Source organism: Corapipo altera, unplaced genomic scaffold (assembly GCF_003945725.1).
Source record: "Corapipo altera isolate COAL_440 unplaced genomic scaffold, ASM394572v1 75, whole genome shotgun sequence".
Classification (NCBI taxonomy): Eukaryota; Metazoa; Chordata; class Aves; order Passeriformes; family Pipridae; genus Corapipo; species Corapipo altera.
In genome coordinates this window covers 7548714-7572396 of record NW_020884887.1, presented here as the reverse complement: position 1 = coordinate 7572396, position 23683 = coordinate 7548714, and the positions used below count along the sequence as shown (strand labels likewise).

Here is a 23683-nt window from a genome sequence, read left to right as displayed (position 1 = left end):
GGTTTGAGGAATGATGTTTTGTTCAAGGCAGTTTGCCTTTTTTTCAGCAGGCTCTCTGCTCAAAGATTTTTGGAGCTGGAATTTTGAGGCTCAGTGGCTCAAGTCCCAGTACTGTGAATGGGATGGATGAAGCCTGCCATCTTTGTCCATGGTTTGATGTTGCTCTCAGTGGTCTTTGTCAGAATCTCACTGTCAGCATCTCTTGAGGCCAGGCTGCCACACTGTGCTGGCACTCCTGGAAGAGGCATCACAAACCAAATGGGCTTGAAGTCTAAGCTGAATGTTCAGAAGGAGAAGGTTAAGCATACTTTGCAGCAAAATGCAGGGAGAACTTTATATCCCTTGTTTTCAAGCCTTGTTTGCTCTGTTCTATTGCTTGTGACCTGTTTTTTTTCACCAGCGCACCCAGTACCGGTTCAGTTCTTACTTATACCATGTCTGTTCAACATCCTTGCACAGAAAGCACCTTTGAAAAATTTTTGAATGTGTCCTTACAATTGAATTTCTTCTCTTATTCTGCGCCTTTGTGCCCCAAAAATGGACTCATTGCAACTAATGTTTTGTCGTGTTGCACCTAGTCCTTGTAGTGTGTGTGCATGTGTTTGTTTATATGTTTTGTGTCCTAAATAAGAGTTTGTTTGGTATCAAAGCATTGAGCAAGATGGGATATATTGTGGTGGAGGAGGCTCAACCTGCCTGAGTAGATCATATCCAGAAAGATGTCAGTTCTGGGTGTTGCCGGCACCGTTGTGTTTTCCCAACGGTCAAGTGGACTGGACTATTTAATGATTAATCAGGGAGTAGCAGAGAAGAAATGTCCTGCCTGGTATGTTGTGCCTCTCAAGGAAAAAATATTTAGATATCTTGGCCGTTTTCTTTGCAAACAATCTCTGCTCTAGGAAGATGACCCATCATTAATCTGTTGTTCATAAGAAAAAAACCCAAACAAAAACAGAGAGTAGCAACATAGAACACAGACAGCAGGGATCAAAGGGGTCTCCCTTAGTTTTGAGCAGAAATCCCCAGAACTGGCATTCATGTGGGAATGTTATTAAGCAAAATGTGATTGAAAATTATCTGGCAAATTGTTACCGCTTTCTGTGATTCTTTTTGTGTGTCTTTATTCTGTTATATGCAAGGGGTTAATTATGTTAAATTTCTCAAAGTAGTTTCCAGTGGGAGACCATACCGAGAGTACTATGTGGATGCCTTAGGAGAACCTTCAGAAAAAAGCTGGGTTGCTGGGAAAGCTATTGTCCTCTTTGAAGGAAGACATCAGTTTGAAGAGCTGCCTGTTCCCCGGAAAAGAGGGAAGCAAAAGGAAAAAGGCTACAAACATAAGGTGAAAGATCTGTTTTCTTCAACATGTTTTTGATTCTTTGAATCTGCACAGTACAAAATATTCCTTTATGCCTGGAATTACACTTTGACAGCTTTCTTCTGTGAGATTGACTGCAGCAAGGCAGCGAGGGAGGGGATTCTTTGCATCCTTGCATCAAACATAGTTTATAAACTGCCCCGAGTTTTTAGGCTCTCTTCAGTGCTGGGGTGTGGCCTGCTGCTTCTATTGCCCTGGACTCCTCTGGGAAGCAGAGGAGTCAGGGCTCTGTTGGTGTGGGATCTGTTCAGCAGCTCAGCTATCTCCTGATGTTTATTGCAGCACTGCTAAAAAACTTCCTGTGCTCTCTGGCAGCCCCTTTTGGCTGATCTGAAGCAGAAGTGGAGTTGCACGCTTCACTAGATCACTGGCTGAGATAAAGCAGTGGGGTTTTTAGCCCTGCTTCAGTAATTCTCTTTATAGAAACCTGTTAGGACTTATAATTTGACTTGGAAAATGCTTTGTCAGGGAGCCTGTGGGAATGAGTTTTGTGGCTCATCGCACCATCTCCGTTTCCAAACATAACAGCGCTGAGCAGTTATAGCCAGTTAATGAAATGTGACACAGGGGTCTGGTCTATGTCTTTAGGAAGGTGACTGGAGAAATTAACTTGTTAGAATTGCTGAAGTGAAGAACTACACCAGCTACTGTGTTACTGTAAGAGAGCACACAGTTACACTAGGCGGTGATATCTGGTTTTTCTTTTATTCTAGAGCTTTATAACCTATGTTAATGCAGAATCATCAGATTGAACGTGCTCTTGCAGATATGAGTCCCTGGTTGCAATGCTCTCATTTGGTTTTCCTTTTCCAAGGCCATGTTCGGTATCTTTTTTAAGGACTTCCCTCCTTGTGCTCACAGCCCCCCAAAAACAAGTGACATTCTCACTAGTAACTTTTCTGGTTCTAGAATTGCTTGACTGGAATCTTGTTCTGTATGTAAATGAAGTGCCAACAGGGCTTCAGTAGGGGGAATCAAATGATTCTTTAATCTGCTGAGATGAGATTTTGTTGGTTTGGGTATTTTTTAAAAGAAAAGTCAGAAAATTTGAGTTGTTCCTCCTACCCTGGAATTGGTTTTGATTTTAAGAGCAGTTTTGAAGCCTCTGATTTGCTGTTGTGCAGCCAGAAACTGCACAAGCACATAAGAAACAACTTTCTTGCTGATTTTGGGTGTTAGCAGAGGTTCCTGTCCAGTATAAGGAGGGATTTTGTTTTTAATAAAGGTACAGAGTTAAAGCTGGGAGACCTCTCAACAATGAACATCATAAATTTGATAAAGTGCATCTTAGGTGTGTGTGGATCTCATGTTTGTCCCAAGGTGAGTTGATGGAGAGGGCAGATTAATTCATGCTCTGAGTTCAAGGGATGCAAGAAGAATCAAGAATGAGCAAAGCAAACAGGTCTGCTCAGATATTTTGTGGAAAACAATGCTGCATTTGCCTTGGGAGCCTTGTTGGCTGTTACTTTGTATTTATGCTCCAGGGATCCATACCATATGCATTCCTCTTACAGGCTGCTGTGTTCAGGATGTGTTGGGGTGCCAGGACATCTGGTTCCTGGGAGACCTGTGGTTACAGGGACCTTTTTGCTGTGTTGGGAATGCACAGGGATTTCTGTTATGTTCAGCAGGAGTGCAGGGTACTTACCCAGAAGCAGTGCTTCCTGTGTCCCCTAGACACAGTCTCAGGGAATCCACGTGATTATCTTAAAGATGCAAAATGCAGGAATGTCCCTCTGTTCTGTGCCTTGTGCTCCTCAATTTCACTTTTATCTCATTGGGTACCTGCTCAAATATTGTCTATTTTTTTTGTCTCCAACTTTTTAAGGTTCCTCAAAGATTTATGGCTAAATGGGAAGTCAGTGTTGGACAGGCAGAAGACATTCTTCTCGGAGGGCCAGAGGATCAAAAGTGCAGCCAGAACTCCAGCGAGCCAGACAGTGAGAAGGACATGCAGTCGGAATACTTTACCAATGGCCCTGGAGCAGAAAGGGACAGGCAGCTGAACGGCTGCTTTAAATCCTTGGCGTTTGACTCCAGACACGCGGCCAGTGAAAAAGGAAAATTGCACATTAAGCCACATGTGAAAAAAAAGCTCTGAAAGCAGAAAAAGGACTAGAGTAAAAAAGAGCAGCGTGAGAGGGGAAGCACCTAGGGGAGAAATCAAAGACAAAACACCAGAGAGCATAGTTAGAAACACAGTTGCTGGGGACCTACCAGAGAAACACGCGTCTCATGAACTTCGCCGGATTGCCAACAGCCTGACAGCATCCAGCAGCACCAGGGAAAACCATTTGCTTTCCTCATTTGGAGAAAGACGTTTTGAAAAGACACCTTTGAAACCGGACTGTGAGAGTCGTAAAAGCGATACTCTCAAGAACACTCTCCAAGGGGATTTGTTTTCCAGCCCATCTTTTGAGAGAGAGAAGAGCTCCCTGGGCATTTTGTGCAGTTCTAAATTACAAATACATTATTCTGCGTCTGATGCTGGTATTGAGAAAAAGCAAACTGAATCAGATTCATCCTCTTCCCTCTCCGATGGTGGGGACAGTGATGTAGATACCATGGACCAAAGTTCAGAGAGAGCCTCTAGTGCTCTTGAAGTTAGTGATTCTTCAGATAAAGTGGAGAAGGAATTTCCTATGACGTCAAGTGGAAACATTAAACTTTCCATGTATCTTTCTCAGAAGAGCAGCAGAAGGGCCAGGAAGAAGTCATACAGAGATCGCAAACCTCTGGGAGGTTCAGTAACCAGCAGACTTGATGCTGAATTTGCAGATGAAGAGCTGGAAGTTGGCTTCTCTGATGCTGAGATGTCATTGATGGCTCTTGAGTGCTCTTCGGATGTGAGAAATGACAATCTTTCCCCAGCAAACAAGCACACTACCCCCCAAAGTGTCTCCAAGGATAGCTCCTGGCCTGCTGTTGCAAATCAAGCAATCTTAAAACCGAAAAGCATGAAATTACCCCGATTCAGGAGTATAAAATGCAAACATAAAGAAAAGGTTGGTGGGTTGGAGCCTTCTCTTGCAGAAGAGGAGGGTGGTGTGAATCGCTGCTCTTCGGATACCAAAGGTTTCTCTGGCCTTCAGAGAAGTGGAAAAGTTGATGGTCAGAAACTATTAAACAACATGCATGAGAAACCCAGGGATTCTGCTGAAATCGAAACGGCTGTGGTGAAGCACGTCTTGTCAGAGCTGAAGGAACTGTCTTACCGGTCCATGAATGATGATACCAGTGACTCTGGCACTCCAAAGGCCACAGTACCTTTACTTTTCTCTTCTGCCTCTGGTCATGGTCGTTTGCCTATTGAACCAGATTACAAATTCAGCACCTTGTTAATGATGTTGAAGGATATGCATGACAGTAAGACAAAAGAGCAGCAACTGATGACTGGTCAAAATATAGTCCCATTTCGAAATACCAGCACAGCTGATGGTTCTGGAAGCAATTCTGCGAGTGGTCTGAAGTCTTTGTCCATTGTAGGTCCCCCATATAAAATAGAAAAAAATGGAGATTGTGTCCAGGAAACAGTAAATTCAAACTCCACTATAAGCAACTCCTCATTTTCACGCAATCCTCCAACCAAGTTGACGGGGATTGGTTCTGGTAAAAGGGAGCCTGCAAGTGCTGCTGTTTCTGGGACAAATGGCACAAATTGCGTGTCCAAACGCAACTGTTCAAAATCTAAACAGTCATCTAAGCTTGGAGATAAAACAATTTCAAACAGAAAGGACTTAAAACCAGGAGGGCCAAGTAAGTTGCTAAGTCGGTTATCCAGAGATTCAGGAGAACATGCATTCCGTGTGCATGGTTCAGTTACCAGTCCTCTAGGTAATGAGGCAGAAGATACTGAGAGGAAAGAGTGTATTGATTTAACAGAGCATTCAACTGATGAAGACTCTGCCTGTTTATCTGATGACAATTTAGGTCGTATTGGAAGGAGACCTGAAGCTGGTAGAAATGTTGAGAGCTGCAATTCTGCTGAAAATGGGCAGAGTCCAGACTTGGATTCAGAGGCAAATAGTGAGAGCTCTCTTGGTGATGAGTCTAATGATATAAATCACGTAGCACCCAAAAAGCGATGGCAGCGTTTTAACCAAAGCAGTGCTAGATCTAATAAGCACATCAGTAGATCTAGGGAACAAGGAAACTTGGAGAGTGCCTTTGGCCTGAATTCTCGTGGCTTTTCACTGAAGGGAAATGAGTGCTTGGGACGTAGGCATTCCCCTCATTCAAAGGTGCTTGAGGGAGACCTGGCAGTTCAGGACTTTGAGAATCGTTTAGACTTAGTTGATAAACGTTTGAATGTATGTGGTAAGCCAAACACCAGTGTGATGGACTCAGAAACAAAGCTTGGCAACTTTGCTCCCCAGTCTGAATTCTCTGCACAAGGTAAGGGAGCTGGACTTGCGCCAGAGTGTGTATTTGTATACATTTTATACTTTTTCATTTAAAGGATAAGTTATGGAACTTGGGGCTGTCTGATAATGTGGAGATGTCTACATCTGAGCAGAAGAAAATGTACCTTGATTTGAGTTCTCTGTAAGCATGGAGAACAAAGATGGCTTGTGCTCAGGTTATTGACCAGAAAGTTTTAAATACATTACAAATCATTAGTTTCTGCACCATGAAAGGTAAAATGAGCATCCTTCTCTAAGCTTGGGATTATTTTTGAACTTGCATCTTTATAATGTGTTCCTTAGAGCCATGTGCTTGGTGTTAGTGGGGTAGGTCAGCGCTAGAAAGTTGTCTGAAACTAAGCCTCAATGGCTGCTCTGATTTTATCTTTTGTAGTGCTGTTTGACATAGTTTGTCTTTTTGATTTGTTCTGTAGAATCTCGTAAAGATTATGTGTTTGGGTTTTTTTGGGGAATTTTTGCATTTCAATGTGAAATTTTACTAGCTGTTAATAACAAGTTGGAGAGCCCCACAAATTTCCTAGTTTGCAGCTCTGGTGTGGCTGCCTGATGGGTGAAGAGGAGAACAGAAGGGAGGGAAGCTGCCAGGGAGGCTGGGCTGGAGGTGGGTCTGAAAGATGGCGGAAAAAAATGAGGCAGCAGCATTGTAAGGGAAGTGACCCAGGAAGGAGGAGGCCTCTGAGGACCACAAGATCAGACAGCTCTGCCTCTCCCACAGTGGTGGGAACATTTGGTTAAAGCCAAAGGAAGAAATAAAAAGGTGTGTGCAGAAGGAATAGGGCCACCAGAACCACAATTGACAGATACCATCCTCAGAATCCACGGGAACACACATTAATAAAAACAATCAAATTAAATTTTTGCATACATTTCTCCAAACTAAATTGCTCTAATCTACTTGCAATATCCTAAGTTAATAGAACTCGTCAGAATTTTGAACCTGTGTTATTTCATCACTTATGTGTTCCCTCAGTACACATGTTGATGTGTGTATTTTGCTCTTAGTGGTTACTGGAGACTGCCTGCACCTATGATTCAATGTGGCAAAAGCAGCTCCTGGCTTGGTGGCTGTGGGACCTGCCCAAGGCAAGTCACAGCAGGCACTAAAAACGAGCCCATAGGGTGTAACACAAGGGGTGAACGTTCTGGTTTTAAATCATGACCAGCTTAATCATTCACTGACTCCTCTGGTTTGGGTCTGTGTGTTTCTGAGGACTGAAGTTTCCACAGAGCAACTGAGAGGATACACATTGTTCTGGGCTGTCACAGCCGAGGGAGTGAGTTCCTCCTCCACACTGAGATCCAACCGGGTTCTCATGGCTTCATGCTGGTTTTGCAGTTGAAGCATCCCTGCAGTGTTGCTGTGTGAGATGAAGATACAAGTCTGCAGAGAGAGCTAGAGAAGAGGAGCTACTGAGAGGCAGTAAAGGCAGGAGGGTAGTGGCAGAGGAAGGCAGCAGGCTCCTGGGTGAGATGGTGATGGTGGAGAGGAGTGTACACTGTCCTGGTGCTGCACACAGGGGTGCAGCAGTCAGGGCCTGAGTTTGCTTGCAAAAGTGCCAGAACAGCAACCACAGTGTAATCCAATTCCCCTCCCCTAAATAGCACATGAGCCCCGAGAACACCTGCCCTTTGTGGACAGATGTGCCATGGGGAGGCACTGGAGCTGCTGTCTGGGTTGCTGTAACATCCCCAATGCTGGTGGTACTGAGTAAACCTCTACTGCTGTGAAAAGACCATTTCTATATGTCGGGCAAGGCCAAGTACGTTGAAAATAGAGAGACTGATGCCAGAAGCTGAATTGACTGCAGCTTACAGAAGAGGAGTTTCCTCTGCCAGTGCTTTGAGAGAAGATGTTGACCCATCCTTGTCTGCAACAGGCCCAGTTTCAGTGTAAGAGATCGCAACAGATTGCAGTCACAACTGTGCAGTTCCCACTAAGTTCAAACTTTAAAGTCTTCATCGTAGTTAAATGGCAACATTTGGCATATTTTTGCTACAAACTTTGTGATGTGATTTAAAGCAAATAAGGCAGAAGTGAAGATTAGTGGAATTTGCTGACGTAAAACAATTTTATAGTTTCATCGGGTACGTGATTTACCACTGCCAATCAGACTGCATTTGGAATTCTTGTACGGGATTCCCTTTGGGAACAAAAAAAGCAGTTAAGCCAGGCCTTCTGGCACAGTGCTGTGTGCTCTGCTGCATGGCTTTGGGGCTCTAAATAGTTGCGTGCTGAGGATACTTGCCCTGTACCTGGTTATATGCTGAAATGTGTGTTTTACCCAGACACCTGTGCAGTGTTAATAGAGGCTGAAAATAGCTGCTTTTGAGAAAGTTGTTTCTTTCTTCTCTTTTAGCTAAGTTTGACATTTTCATGCTTGTTTAACCACAAAGCCACAATAAAGTGTAGCAGTCTTGTCCAACATCCCTGTTCTGAAGCGTTGCACTGGAATGCTTTGTTTTAAATGCTTCCGTTTTAAAGAAGAAAATGCCATCTCCTACAAATTAAAAGAGGCAAAGAGGATATTTACTGTTTGTTCCTAAATTTCCAGGAGACCACAGATGTTTTCATGAATAGGAGAAATCTTCAGGCAGAATTATTTAGTGATTTTGAAAGCTAAACAAAGGAGAAAAGTCTGAGCAATTCTGGAAAGGAAGAAAACATAAATCTTACTTTTGCAGCTTGTTGAGTAGAGATGGTGTAGAGTGTCAGGGCTCTTTTTTTAGGAGCTTGCCATGCATTGGGGTGTTGAGGAAATACCTGTTCCTCTGTGGTGGTGCCATGTTGTGCAAACAGAAAAGACGTGAGCCCTGAAGAGCTCACAGTCACTGGCTCCCTGATCTCACTAGGGAATAAATAAAGCAACAAATGGGCAGATGGGGAATTTGTAGTATATGAAAAAATGCCAGGGAGGAGAGGAAGGGAAGGAGTTAAGCTTAAGTGTTAGTAGTGATACCAGTGACTGAACTGCATTAAGGGAAAACAGGGTTTTCCTGTGCTTCTGCACTGAAACCAAAGGATTTTGGATAAACAGCAAAAGCGTTTGAGTTGCTGATGGTCTTTGGTTTTGGTAGAAGTACTGCAAAATGTTCGATGTAGTTTGTAGGGAGATGTTGGGTGAAATTTCAGGAGCGCCCCTCAGTCTGTTTTTTGATTTCTTAACCTGAACTGCTTGAAGTCTCTTGGGTCCTTAAAAACCCTACCTGCCATGTCAGGATTGTGGAAAATAGAAAGTTCAAAATTTTAAGGCTGTTTCAAAGAGAAAAAAGTATTGGCTCTTCCCACATGGATCCTCTGGAAGAGAAGGCAGGAACAACTATTATCCACAGATCATGAGGAGAGTTTTGCCTTGTGATAGTCTCAGAAACACAGTCTTGAAGCTGCTTTCCTTTTTCTTAGCACATTCAGAGAGGAAGCGCCTTAGAAAGCCAAGTAAACGGCTTCTGGAATATGCAGAAGAATATGATCACTTGTTTGCACCCAAGAAAAAATCAAGGAAAAACCAGGAGCAATTGCAAAAGGTGGGTGAAGGCCAATGTACTCTTCGTGGTTATTGCTTTGGGGCTCTGGTCTCTGTGTGTTTATGTTCTTGGTGGCTGAGTGTTCTTGCTGTGTGCAGTGCCATGCAGGATGAATGTTTTCACCAACATGTTTCACCACACCAGGTGAATTCTGTGGTGAGGTCTGAATTTGAAGGAGGTCTTCCTGCACAATGCAGTCCTGACAGAGATACCCAGCGGGGGCCGAGTTCTTTGGTTTCAACTCCATCTTCAACCAAAGAATCCCCTCCCATCCTTGAAGCAGAGTGTTCCTTCTCAGAACTAGGATCCCACTCCACTGATCACAATAATCAAGTTCCAGAAGGACCTTCAGATATTCCAGACCTGGTGGTGCTGTCTGCCTCAGATGCTTCTGAAGTTTCTGCTTCTCCAGATGCAGAAGAGGGATTCCTGAAATCGGGTGAGTGGAAGGTTGTGTGATTTTGCTTTCATAAGTGAAAGCGTCACAAGTTCAGTGGAAAATGATGCTTGGGTCAGTGTGAAAAGGTCAGTGGCTGTCAGTCTGTTTGTTCTTGCTTTGCTTCATTCTCTGCCTTTCTGGTGCTGAGAAGGGAGAGAGGGCAGGTACAGGGGTTACCCAGTGAGTTGGTGCTGTTGGCTTTCTGTGGTGTGTGATAGTCGTCTGTAGGTCCTGGCACAGAATTCTCCTTTGTCCAAATGGATAGAGCCACAACTCCTTCACTGAGTCCTTGCCATCTGTGCTTCCAAACAGTGGCATTCCTTTAGCGTGAAGGTCTCTTGCTGCTGTTAAAACCCTTTGGATGAACGTTGCTGTGCTGAGGTTGATACGCAAAGTCTAATCTGCTTTGCACGTGGGGTGACCTTTTGCTCTCCTAGTAAACTCAAGGAGTAGTCGCAAAAAATTTCCCCTGGAAAAACTTCTTCCTTACAGGCTTTAAACATCTGTAGAAATTGTCTTGTGTGAGCAGCAAGTCAGGGCCTTGGTTTCCAGTAAGGCACAACAGTGAGTGTGGTCTAATAGGCCTTTAACCCTTCCAACACTGTCAGTCTCGGGGTCTACTCTGCAGTATGTGCATCCGAACACATGCCCAGGGTTACAGCCCTGGTGTTCTGGCTGTGCTTAATTGGAAGGAACACTGTTCTGTCCTAAAGGGCCTGCAGTCAAAAAAAATTAAATCAAACAAACAGAGGTTATGGTCACTGGGAGGTCACTTAGCCTGTCTTGTGTGAGAGAAGAGGGATTGGATTGCCTTTGGGGTCTTGTGGATGTCATACAGAAATGTCAAGTTTGAGTATGAAATGGTATAGGTTACATCTAGGGTTTTTTTGTGTGTCTCTTTTTAAGTAGTTTTAACCAGGATTGTGATCTTCTGCCTGTCTATTACAGTAGCATGAATGTTGGCCTGAGGGGCGTGGGAGTGGAGGCAGGGCTGTGTTAGTGGTAGGACTGGCTTATGTCAGATCAAAGGGTTTGGGAAATTACTATCTGAATTGAGCTGCCAGGGTGTGTTACCTTCTGGCAGTGAGTTCACAGTGTCTCTTCTGTGGGTGGATTTTTGTATCACATATTGAGGTGAGCCTGAAGGTCATGTCAGACTGAGGTCCATTTTTGTTGAAGTTGTACAGAAACTGGTAATTGGCATCTCTGCCCAAGAAGCTTATGATCCCAAAGACAGGGTGAAGCAAATTGTTTTGAACTGTTGGCTGATATTTACTTAATGATCTTAATCTGATTAAAGAGGAGAAAACCCTCGTTTATCTGATGTGAAGGATCTCATTGCAGGAAACTTTGAAGGCAAACGTCAAAGGAAACCTACTAAAAAGCTCTTGGAATCCAATGATTTGGACACTGCCTTTATGCCAAAGAAGGAGGAGTGGACTCCCCAAAAGAAGGTACTTTCCTTCCAGCTCTTTTGAAAACTGGATAGAAAACAAGCCTAGACAGCTTGAATGAGCCGCAGTGCAAGGGGATGTGGTTTTCTCTTGGCTGAGGTCCAGGAGCAAAGGTCCACCCTTCCCAAAGGTGCTGCTTGCTGTGTTATGATGAGGAAATCTACTGTTCCCCACCCCTCCCCACCAGGGTAGTTTTGACTGTAAAATCTCCTTTCTTTATTGATTTTTATGGAAAAGGAGTCATCTGATTGCTGGCTGAAGTGTTCTTGTGCAGAGGCTTTCTGTCGTGTTGCAGCGTGGCTTGAGCTTGAACCTAAGGCTTTGTCCTTTTCCATCAGATTCCCTCTGAGCAGTGTTTCCTTCCCAAGTGAGCTGATGAACAAGCATAAGTGCAAAGCTTGTAGCAAGATGGAAGCTTGAGTTGAATCATGTGTAGGATACAGTGCTTGGTTCAGATTTTTAAAGAAAATACTGCTCTTTCCTCACTAAATACTCAATATTCAGTGATGGAGTTTGAAAAAAAGCAGCTTGTCTTTATTTCATGTGGTGTATGCACACAAGACTTGTTGCCACAGTTCTAAGGTTAAGTAATAACACTTCTTTCTTTCTTTTTTTTTTTTTGAGTGGCACAGTTTTAGTACAGTTATCACAATTGCAGTAATGCAGAGGTTGGTATATTCCAGTCTTAGACTGTAAAAGTGTAAAGCCAGAGAGTCTCTCTTCCCAGCACCTTACAGGGGTTTGCAGCCTCTTTAGGAGAGCTCTGAAAACAGTGGATGATGCTGGTGAGCATAGGACAGAGCAGCTGACTCAGCGTTTCTCCAAGCCCAGAGACTGACCTTTACATGTGGGATCTATCACACACATAAAACAAATGTTTTCTTGTAAAATCCCTAATGACTGATGAATGAATTCATGACCTGAACTGTAAGTTACATGTTGCAGTCAATCGTGAAGGCTGCGTGGCTGAGGAGTGCACACCTCTGTTCTGCATCTAGTGACTTGACTCTCCTGTGTGTTTGTAGGGTACTGGCCCTTCAGAGAGCGACAGCTCTGAGCTCTACTCACCAGCCCACTTTCAGGACCTGGGAGAAGGTAAGTGAAGGCAGGGATGGTGGGACAGGCTGTTGGTGACATTTGGATCAGTGCCTGTGGCACTACCTGTGTGTGGGGGTGTGTGTGTGTGTAAGGACTTGGTCATTAGCAAATGAGAAGAAGTACTGATACTGTTTATCTCCAGTATAGTTATGCTTTTGATTTCCCTCTGGAAAGTGGAGAAGTGTATTCATGTTTCCGTGAGAAGCTGTTCACTTCTCATTGATAGTCTGTGTGCTTGAAGGGAGCTTGTCAGCACAGGTCCTGTAGCAACATGCTGTCTTTTGCCTGATGACATGCTGTGACCAGGCCCAGCAGTGGCTCCCTGTCCTGTGGACAGCTACACCTTTCCCTCCTGCCTTTGAATCCCATCAGTATCAGCATGAGAAGGTTTCTACTGCAGTGCAGGAGGAGGTAGTAATGAACATTTGATTAGCAACGTAAGCTTTGTGTTGGTACCATTTCTTATTTTCTGCTGGGTGGGCTGTCTCAGCACAGTGATGCCGTTCTGCAGCCCAGCAAAATGATCTTAAACCAGTATAAACTGGGTTTCCTCTGAAAGCTGTAGGGCAGAAGACAGAGTACCTAGAGGCTGGTATTGCCACAGTCCCCTGGAGCTCTCAGAAAGGGGGTAGAACTTGCTGGTGTCACCTGTAGCAAGGAAATTATTTCTGCATTTTCTTTGAATGGTCTTTCTGGTTCATCCCAGCTTCTGAAAAGCTCTTGGAGAAACAGCGGAAGCGGAAGAGACAGCGCCATACCACCGCTGCAGTCCATTCCAAGAAGGAGAAAAATGAGGAGGGGCTGGGGGAGACCCCACACTCTGAGGTACTTATAAGGTCTTCCTACATGCTGTTGTCCCTATGTCCTGTCTATACTTCCCAGGGCACTTGGCAGAGCCTAGACCAGGGCATCCTTGGCTGTCTGGCCAAACTGGAAGTTTGTCCCACTGATGCAGTTTTATGGCTGAAGATACCACCTTGATTTAGTAGCTGTTTTGTGATCAGTGCTTAACTTGGGCTCTGTTTTTAAACTGCTACTCAGCTAATTCTCCGGGGGAGGTGTCGTTCTGAATGGATGGAACCAGGTTTTGCCTGGCATCTTGCTTTGCACCTCAGAAAATCAAACTGCTGTGAAAGGTCTTCTCTGGTGGTGATGGTGGGAATCTTGCCCTTGCACCAGTATGAAGCACAAGCACTAGACTGGTTTTCAGCTCCTTCTGCTTGCACCTGCAAACCAGGGTGAGCCAAGAACCTCCTTGAGAGGGCTGGGGGGGAACTGTTGACTGCTCACAAGAGCCTCTGATTGTGTTCTGCCATCCAGCAGAAAGAGCTAATTGGGGCAACCTCCTACTGTATCCCAGCAGGGTCAACATACAAATCTCTCTGACAAACACATTTTGCCTTTTAGGAATGAGCCAGGTATCACCAAATGTAGGGAAAGCAAGACTTCCTGGGACAGGCAGGACACCTCTGGGCCTCTCGCTATCGCCTCCCACTTCCAGTGGCCCAGGTTCAGCAGCAGGCAGGATAGTCAGTATGTATTTTAGGAGCCAGTTATAGATATATATTGTTTTACTTGTTGTTGTTACACAGCATCCAGGAGAGCACAAACCTCACACCACTTTTTAACAGTTCCAGCCACTGTACTGCTTTCTGGAAAGGGCATTTCTGATGAGATTGGTAATTTGGGGTTATACCCCATGACCATTAAAGCCTTCCTGTGCTGGTGTTAGTGCTCTTTCTGAAGTGTGCTCATCTGACATCGTGTTTCAAAGCAGCCTGTACAAATATCTTTGCCAATGCTGGGGAGAACAGTTAACACTGTCTGCAGTTAAGTCCCCACTAAGAGCCTGACCTGGCTCTGAGGCAGCAAATTCTCTGTGAAAAGAGGAGCTGTTCAGAGCAGCAAAGATCTAGGCCATGGGTCAGAATCCTGCACCCACCACTCACTGCAGAGGAAGCCCAGTTTTAACTGCCTCCAGCCTTAGACAACTGTGTTGAGTACTTGAAGTTAATTATGGTGTGAACCATGCCAAACAGAAATGTCAGTGCTTGGCACCTTTGCCAGCATCTGTTTCTGTGTGATTGTGTCTCTTGAGCTGCTGTGGTGAGAGTGTTCATCCCTTGGCTTAGGTGAGTACATGGGTTCTGGTGAGTACTGGGGTGCTGTGGACACACAGTTGTGCTTCCAGGCAGAATTGAGACCGTGCTGGTCCCTCGGTGACTTTGCACACACCAGGCAAGGAACTCCACTTTGAGCTCAATGGTGCTAGAAGAAATAGATGATCTGATGATACAGCAGTGAAGCCTGGGACCCAGCTGCCTGCCAAGGAAAAGAGGGCAGAGGAAAGCTTGTCAGCCTAGGCTGAGCTAAGCAGGTTTCTCTGTCCTTGCCTGTCTGTGGAGCCAGGAGTGCAAATTTACAACATCAGGGCAGTAAGAGACTGAGAAAAGGGGATGGAAAATGCTGCTGAAATGGTTGTCAAGGTTCTAAGCCAAGGTCAGGCTGTGCCAAAGAGCAGGCCATGCTTTTGGGGATGTGCCAGACACAGCAGCAGGGATAGCTCTGGAAGAAGACCAGGGATTAGCCCTTCTTTCTGCAGGAGGTATGTAGATTTGTAGTGTTGCAGTGCTTATGCTGGGCAGGGGAAGGAGGGGGAACAGTGACAGGTCTTTTGAGTGATGGCTGTGAGTGGAGATCCCCTTCTCCCTGTTCACAAAGGATGGGCTTTGCCCATCCTGCCTAGCTCTGATGTTCTCTTCCCTATGCAATTCTGGGAGCAGTGTTAGAATAAGGCTGAGATCATGGCATGTGGAATGTGTGGATTGACCAGCTGTTTTCAGAACTGAATTGGATGTGTTTAGGCTGACAGAGCAGGGCTAGAACATGCTGTGCCACCCTGGGCAGTGTGAGCCTAGTTGTTAAGTAACGTTGCTACTAGCAAATGCTTTCAAATCCAGAGAGGGAGCTGCTGATTAATGTTCTAGGACTCCTCGATCCATTTTAGTGTCCCATTTCATTAACACATGAAACATGTTCATCAGGGTTCAAACCAAGGAGTCCTGCAGCCATGGAACTCCATGGTCCTTTAGCCAGGGGAGAAAGCGACCAGAAGGATGGAAAGACAAACCAGTTCTAAATCCCACATACCTCTACCTGTAGCCAATCTGAGTATGTCCCCCTGCTTCCAAAACACTACCTTGAAGCCTTAACTACAACAGGAAGCTGATGCCACTGACTGTGTGATATGTGGTTCTTGTTTACCAGCACCCTGCCCCTCCTGACAGGGACCTCAGTGACCATGAGAGCAGATGAGCTCACTGTGTCTGTAACTCTAGGGCCCCAGCACAAGCAGAAGCTATAAGCTGACATTGTTTGCCCATACCAGTAGCTGATTAACCCTGCACTTGTTCTCCATTACAGTGACCCAAGGTGTGACTCTTGGGGATGGTCCTGTGCAGGGCTAAGAGTTGGACTTGATGATCCTTGTGGGTCCCTTCCAACTCAGTATATTATGAGATTCTGTGACCTATGAAAGCCTGAGATCACTGCTGGGCTGAGCAGAAGAGGGAGCACCGATGTAGGAATAGGAGGACCTGTGCTGTAAGCTGTCCTTGGAGCACTGGTCACCAGTGCTGCTCCTGAAGCATTCCAGGAGCCAAAGCAAGTGTTTGGGCCAGAGAGCTGCCCTGCAGCAGACTACATAATTCCTAGCAGAAATACAGCTGCAGGAGGAGAAGTATTGTAGCACTTAACCTGGAGAAGATGCATATAGAGGCAAAGATGGCTGTTATGTTCTTAGATGGTCTTTTTGCCAATGGTGTAGAGACCTTTCCTCTCCCTCTGCCAGGGCTGTGTGGTAGGGTGGCAGCAGCTTATGTGCTCCTTATCAGTATTCCCACAGGCTGCATCGCTGCCAGCCTTCCAACAAGACTGTGCTGATAGTCAGCGAGGCTGTACTCTGTAAGGTGTGTTGGACTGGTAGTAGTTTGTAGCTGGGACTTTGCTGCTTTTTTTTTTTTTGTGCTCAATAAAGGCAATTTATACCATTCATCTTTGTACTGTGTGCTTTAATATACCCTCATTGCTTCACAGAACTCACATGGCTTTAAAATGTCCCCAAATAAAATCATTCTGCTCCATTCAGGGAACAGGGAAGAAAGACAACAATACCAGGCAAAGGAAGCATCGTTAGAACAAAATACCAGCTCCAGGTTTTTCCAGCTTTAAACTTTAGAAGATCTTTATGTCCTTGTTTTGCTCCGACTTAAAATGTTTTCAAAAGGCATTCAGTTCAACTTACAAGCTTTAGTAGCACCACAACTCAGACTTTCCTATACAGAAAGTGGTGCAAAGCTCCCTCTTGTGATCGTTTGCTGGACACCCTGCACCAAACAGGCCTGGAGGTGTGGGAGTGATGTCTACTGCCTCTGCCAGCAGCTTGAATTCCTTACAAGGTCTCTCAAGTGTACAGTGTGTGTCTGTGTGTACACTGGGTACAGCTTAGTGACCCAAGAAGGAACTGACATCTATGCACTGGTCTCACTCAGCTAATTGCAGTGAGCCAGGATGTTAAAAAGTGGCAGAGTCCTTAAAATGTTTTTACTCAAAGCACTTAGCTGAAGGCATCACTTTGGTGGAGAATTAATAGCTCTTAAGTTGTACCCACTCTGGAGTGGCAGCTGGGGCTGGTGAGACCACTGAAGTGTTTTTCCCTAGACTATACCGAGAGGGCTCAAAGTTGGCAGGATGGTGTTTCCTAGGTTTTAGTTGCCTGTCCTGACAAAATCTGTGCCAATGCTGCCATGTGTAGCTCCAGGACAACAGTATCTTGTGGTAGAAATAAGTGTCACTAGGATACCTACTGCTCTCCTTCCCTCTAACTCCAAAGTGCTTGGGGCAGGTCCCATGGACATGTCAGATACCTTGGGAAGCCTTTGGCAGGATCCCTGACTTGGCCCATAAGGGTGCAATTGGGCCTTTATAATTTGAAATCCATTGTCCCACAGGATGCTCTTCCACCAGTAGATGTTACCGGCAGTGCTGTGACACTTGCGCAGGACAGATGCTTGTGGGAGACTCTGCACCCCAGGCAGGGTGGGGTGTAGGTGCCCTGCTGTGCTGCTCACTTTTGGATTCAATTAATGTGTTGGATCATTGAGTTCATACCATGCTTTCAGTAGCTTCATGCCTGGTATTTTACGTGGGTTAGGACATGCTGAGATGAACATGGGGAAAAGTATAGTTCATTTAGTGAGTGACAGCTGCTATGAAGATTGAGGTTTTTCATTTGTGTTTCCAGTACAAGTAGAAACTGGAATGCTTCTCACTATTTCAGCCTACCTGATTTGTTTCCATTCAGGGCATGAATGCCTGCTTGCTAAGGAAGGGGTTACGCACAGGAAGATAATTGAGTGTGTATTTTTTAATCACCTAATAAACACAGATCCCTTTCCTTTTTTATAAGTCTTTTGGTGGAACTGTACAGGGCATGTTCTCTCCAGGGTGGGTAACACACAGAGACCAATTGCCAAACCTGTTATGTGCCTATGGCTGAATTTGTAGTTTCCAGGTCAGCTACTGACAGCCCTGACTCTGGTTTTCTGGTTAAAGGGGGAGACGTCGATTCATGGGACAGCTGCAAGCCCAAAAGAGGGTAATGAAGAGGGGTCAGAGAATGACCATGGAGTGCCTTCATCCAAAAAGATACAGGGGGAGCGTGGAGGAGGAGCAGCTCTCAAGGAGAACGTGTGTCAGGTAGTGTTCTTGAAGAAATCACTTTGCCACTGTAAAGTGTTTTAGTGTAAGTTCTGAGACACACTGGTGCCCCAGGTAAGCCCAGGGAGCCTCAAGGTGCTTATTGTAGAATGAATCAAGCTTTCGTGCTGTTTTGAGCCTTTCCTCTACAATAGCCTTTCCTTCTACTAAGCTTCACAGGCGTTAATGAGATGTGACCAGTGCAGGATTCATTTTAGCTGATGGGTGGTATCAGGGACTGGATGGCAAATGGCAGTGGGGATGTACAAATCACCTGACTTTACTGACACAGAGAAAATGTAGCATTTTTCCACAGGAGTCCACAGCTCTGGCCAGCACACGGATGGTTGTTGTCTGGGAAGGAGATTGCTCAGAGCTGTGTTTCTTTCCCCACAGATCTGCGAGAAGCCAGGGGAGTTGTTACTGTGTGAGGCACAGTGCTGTGGTGCTTTCCACCTGCAGTGCCTTGGGCTCTCCGAGATGCCAAAGGGCAAATTCATCTGCAATGAGTGTTCCACAGGTATGGCAGCTTCTGCGTGTGCAGTTTCAGGGTGCTTCCTGCAGGCTTACCTGGTTATTCTTTGGCTGGAGGGCTGTTCCAACAGTAGAGCTGTTAACTAGCTCTCAGTCCTCAGATTATTGGTTTGCTGTCTGATAATGACTTTCTAATTAAAATCATAGAATGGTTTGGGTTGGAAGGGACCTTAAAGATCATCCAGTTCCACTCTGTGCCATGGGCAGACACACCTTCCACTAGACCACGTTGCTCCAAGGACTGTCCAACCTAACCTTGAACACTTCCAGGGATGGGGCAGCCACAGCTTCTCTGGGCAACCCATTCCCTGGTGCATGCCCCACCACCCTTACAACCAAGAATTTGTTCCAAATATCTAATCTAAACCTATTCTCTTTCAGTTTGAAGTCACTAACAATGGCTTCAAATATTAACTAGTCTTACTGTTGATTCAGACATGTAGGGTGCAAAGAAGTGAATGTCCAGCATCTGGTGGGAAAGAGAGAGGGAAATTCTTATCTGAGACTAGGGAGAGACGGCTGGTGGGGAGGGTGAGTCTGATGTGGGCTGGAAATGTCAGAGTAGGGTTGTTAATTTTATGATTTTCTTCTTTTTTCCCTGGCCTGAAGTCCCAGCTATAATAATATTTTTTTTCAATCTGGAGTTTTGTTGCAGCTGCAGGCAAAACTAGCCTGGTGCAGAGAGCTGTGCTCTGGGATGGGTGCAGCCAGGCTGGGAAGTTGTGCTGTGCTATCACGCAGCCTGGTGGACATATCAGGTCCTCGTTTAGCCTTCCTATGCGACCGATGTGTTCTCTTTCTCCAGGGGTCCACACCTGCTTTGTGTGCAAGAGCTGCGGGGAGGATGTGAAGCGGTGCCTGCTGCCCCTCTGTGGGAAGTATTACCACGAAGCCTGCATACAAAAATATCCACCCACGGTCATGCAGAACAAGGGCTTCCGCTGCTCCCTGCACATCTGCATGACCTGCCATGCCGCTAACCCAGCAAACATCTCTGCGTCTAAAGGTACTGAGTCTTTCAGGGTGGTCTAGGTGGTGCAGTTACATGCTTTTTCTATGTTTCACATCCACTGTGCAGCTACCTGGTCTTTATGTTGCCTTTCTGTCCTTGCCACATGTTGTTTGCTGAGGAATAGCTTCTTCCAGAGGAGTAGAAGGGGTGGTGTGAGGCAGCTGCAAGCCTCACACTGCTTGTGTCATACCTGGCAGCTGGAATGTGGTCATACCTGGCAGCTGGAATGTTCTCAGGCTTTCCAGAGGCTCAAATTCCTGCATGTCCAGCCACACCATGTGCCTTGCTGGTTTTTTCAGCAAATCCTTGGAACTGTACAGACACAGTCTTGTTTCTCCAACCTGCTTCTCCCTGTGCCAGTGCTGCAGATAGTGCCTTTCTTAGCAGCACTGACTGTCAACGCAGTGGAAGGCAAACTATGATTTTGTTCTAGTTCTCCTTTTTTTTTAATGTAAACTCTTGTCTTGTAGTAACACTCTTGGGCTAAGCTTCCCAGGCAAACATTTGTTGGAGCTGTTTGCAGCAATACCTTGACCTTTATCTCACAGGATTAAACTTAAAACTTTTATGTGATTGCTGCGTATGTTTGCTTCTAAAGCTGCCTTTCTTTAAATCCTTGGTATCTTAAGGCAAGTGTCAATAAGACCAACTCTATTTTTGTCCTCAGGGTCTGTGTTAAAGTTGCCTTTTTTTCCCCCCACATATCTTGCTGTAGAAAACAACACCAATGCCTAAAGCCTGCAGCCCACAGCCAGCCACGTCCCCACTGAACATTTGTTGACTGGCTGCAGCTTCTTGGTGGTCACATTTACCCCTTTTCTCCCACCTCTTCTTCCTGTTTGTAGTCTGCTGTGAGGAACCGAAAACAGGCTCTCAAACTTGCATAAATTAGGCCTGTAGGCAAGTGCATTGCCTGGAAGTTCTGGAATTTCAGGGTAAAATCTGATAAAGAGGCAAGTGCTGATGTTTTCAGAAGCTACGTGGATTGATTTCACTATGTGCAGCTAAGCACTTGGAACACCCCCTCTGTAATTACTGTCTGAGCTGATTTAGTAATTATATGTGTATGATAGGAAGCAGTCCCAGTCTGTGAACTCTTGAACTGTTTCTGCACAGCATGCAGGAGGTTTTTCACTTGTAAATAATACTATTTTATCTATGTTATATACAAATATGTATTAAAGATTTATATACAGTATGTTATATTAAATAATTTAATAGGAATCTAATGAATATGTCAGTGATGGTCTATGAAAATTAAAGGTCACCTTCCTTTTCCAAAGCTCATTCTGAGCTTAGTTATGAATAGAGTCTAGTTTTAGACGGAAAGAGTCATCCTCCTTTAGAGGTTCACTGTGTTCTGGTGTGTTCTGGTGCTAGGTCGTCTGATGCGCTGTGTGCGGTGTCCGGTCGCGTATCACTCCAACGATTTCTGCCTCGCTGCTGGCTCCGTGGTCCTCGCCTCCAACAGCATCATCTGCCCCAACCACTTCACCGCACGGAGGGGCTGCCGCAACCACGAGCACGTCAACGTCAGCTGGTGCTTTGTCTGCTCGGAAGGTGAGATGGTCTGCGCAGGGTCCCCTGTCACCAAGGAATGCCCTGACAGGGATTCATTAGAGGGGGCAGAAGCTTTTCCCACCCAGAGTGTGCCAGTGAGAAATGCAGAGAAACAGACTGGCTTCCTATCCATCCATACTTAAGCCTAACTTCAGGCTAGGACCTTTTCTAGATCCTTAGGAGGGTTCTTTTTGTAGCGTGAGTAGGGCCCAACTTTTTAAAAGAGCTTGCAGGAGAGCATGGTTCCTTTTTCCCAGCTGTGTCTGTCTGGAAGTGTTGAATCCAGGGCTTCTGCACAGTAACTGATAAATTCCTCCTCCTTCTCTTTGCAGGGGGCAGCCTTTTATGCTGCGAGTCGTGCCCGGCTGCATTTCATCGTGAGTGTCTAAACATTGAGATGCCAGAGGGAAGCTGGTATTGTAATGATTGCAAGGCAGGCAAAAAGCCACACTACAAAGAAGTAGTCTGGGTGAAAGTTGGGCGCTACAGGTAGGTGAAGGTAGAACAGACTTCTCCCCATCCCTTCTTCATCCAGTGCTCATGGTGATGGAGGTGAGAAGCTACTCCTCTCTAGAGGGTTCAGTGCAATAGCCTCTGACTTTTTTTGCATGCACTTAGCTGGTAAAATGTGAGCTTTCCTCCTCCAGTAGCTTCCTGTCTCCCCACCAGCCTTGCTGATAGCCCTCACACAGACTTTCCCATGTCCCCATGCAGTAGCTTACTTCTGAGGTGGCTAGAAGTGGGGAAGCCAAGGGTTTCATCTGCCCTTCCCTGTGTTGCAGGTGGTGGCCAGCTGAGATTTGCCATCCTAGGACAATTCCTGTCAATATCCAGAAAATGAAGCATGACATCGGTGAGTTCCCTGTGCTGTTCTTCGGCTCCAAGGATTACCTGTGGACCCACCAGGCTCGTGTGTTCCCTTACATGGAAGGTGATGTCAGCAGCAAAGACAAGATGGGGAAGGGCGTGGATGGCATATACAAGAAAGGTAACTTTTCTTTATCCAGGGAAGTGTGCATGATGTTTTCCTCTTCATTCCCATTTGGAGAAGTGGCATTCCTGTAACAGAGGAGGATGTCTTCTTGTAACTAAAGTGAAATGAAATTTGTAGAATGAACTGCTGCTTGTGTATCATCCAGGACACTCAGGATGTTTGTTTGACTCCCAGAGAGGCAGAAGGGTGTGCAGATCTCGAATGCTTCTCTGACGTAATCTCTTGAAATCCGAGTGAGCTGCTGCTTTATCAGCTTCCCTTTGTCTAATACAATCATTATCTCTATACAAAAGTGCACTTGAGAGTTGTGATGCAGCTGCTGGTGCCTCTGCCCAAGAGGCAAAGATAGCCACCAGTTGGCTACCCATGGGTAGGTCTCTGACTGTAATTTCTGCACTGCCCTGCTGCTTTGGCCTTTTCTTCACCCCCCTTCAGTGAGCCTTTGCCTCTGGAGTGCAGAGCCAGGCTGGTTTGCTTGTGGAACTGTGAGCACTGGGTGGGCAATGGCTGCCCAGCTCTGTGTGAGCAGAGAGAGTTCCTCATAACACAGCCTGTTCTCTCACTTAGCTCTTCAAGAAGCTGCTGTGAGATTTGAAGAGTTGAAGGCACAGAAAGAACTGAGACAGCTTCAGGAAGACAAAAAGAACGACAAGAAACCTCCTCCCTACAAACATATCAAGGTGAGGGGAGGTGGTGGGGGGCAGGTGCGGAAGAGAAGCCTTGAGCTGTCGGTGCAGGTGATTTACAGGTATACAGAAACATTTCTACTGTTTGGGTGTCTGACTGTGTTTGACGGTTACTTTGGTCCTCTTGGCATCCTCAGTTGTTCTCCAGTTCCAGTTCATGTATGTGCAGGGCTGCAGCAAGCTTGGCACCAGTAACAGAGGTGCTCTCATTTCCTGGAACAGATCTGGACATGTCTGTGTTGTCCATGTCAGTTGTGTGATCTGAAGGAAGTGTCTACCTTGAGAACTTGGGAGAATGCTGGTAATGCTCAATATGCTCAAATGCTTCATGTTGCTGACAGCAAGGTGGGCAAATCAGGTGGTGCAGGACAGGAGGTGGTCTGGGTGCAGTGCAACAGAGCTCCGTGGAGGGTGGTAACCCACAGTATCTTGTATCATCTCTGCTATTTTTTTTTGATCTCTTTCTGTATCAGTGACTGAACAGAAATACTAAAGGGGATGTACATGCTGAAATGCCAACCCTTTTCCTCAGTTTTGGGTAACTGTTCATGTTAAGGGCTGTATTTGGAGTTAGAGTTGGAACAGCAATAGAAATGCTACAGGGTGGAGGTGACTTGACAGGAGAGCTGGGCCATGGTGTACCTGTGCATGAGATGTGGGTCCCAACTGACCAGAAACCTGTTGACTCAGGGACTCTGTTTTGTTTTTTTTTCATTGCCTCTGTCTGCTCCTTCCCTATTTTATATGGCAAACTGTGGGAACATAACTGTTTACTGGCACTTTTTGTGTCTAGTTAGAATTTCTAGGCAGGCAGGTATATTGTGC

At 45.6% G+C, this 23683-nt stretch overlaps 1 protein-coding gene across 2 annotated transcripts in view; it reads left to right on the top strand.

The window, feature by feature from the left end:
- NSD1 (nuclear receptor binding SET domain protein 1) overlaps positions 1 to 23683 on the top strand; it is a 57307-nt gene that overhangs the window by 15890 nt on the left and 17734 nt on the right. The window contains exons 3-16 of one of the 2 annotated variants that reach the window (XM_027643650.1): positions 1170 to 1342; positions 3207 to 5773; positions 9203 to 9324; positions 9469 to 9763; positions 11108 to 11217; positions 12243 to 12312; positions 13022 to 13140; positions 17929 to 18072; positions 18469 to 18592; positions 19412 to 19612; positions 20999 to 21178; positions 21511 to 21667; positions 21961 to 22166; positions 22740 to 22852. In XM_027643650.1, the coding sequence (XP_027499451.1) occupies positions 3943 to 5773; positions 9203 to 9324; positions 9469 to 9763; positions 11108 to 11217; positions 12243 to 12312; positions 13022 to 13140; positions 17929 to 18072; positions 18469 to 18592; positions 19412 to 19612; positions 20999 to 21178; positions 21511 to 21667; positions 21961 to 22166; positions 22740 to 22852 (3672 nt within the window). In that variant the 5' untranslated portion in view covers positions 1170 to 1342; positions 3207 to 3942. Of the gene's footprint in view, positions 1 to 1166; positions 1343 to 3206; positions 5774 to 9202; positions 9325 to 9468; positions 9764 to 11107; positions 11218 to 12242; positions 12313 to 13021; positions 13141 to 17928; positions 18073 to 18468; positions 18593 to 19411; positions 19613 to 20998; positions 21179 to 21510; positions 21668 to 21960; positions 22167 to 22739; positions 22853 to 23683 lie in introns of both variants that reach the window. The other variant, XM_027643651.1, reaches the window with a different exon arrangement.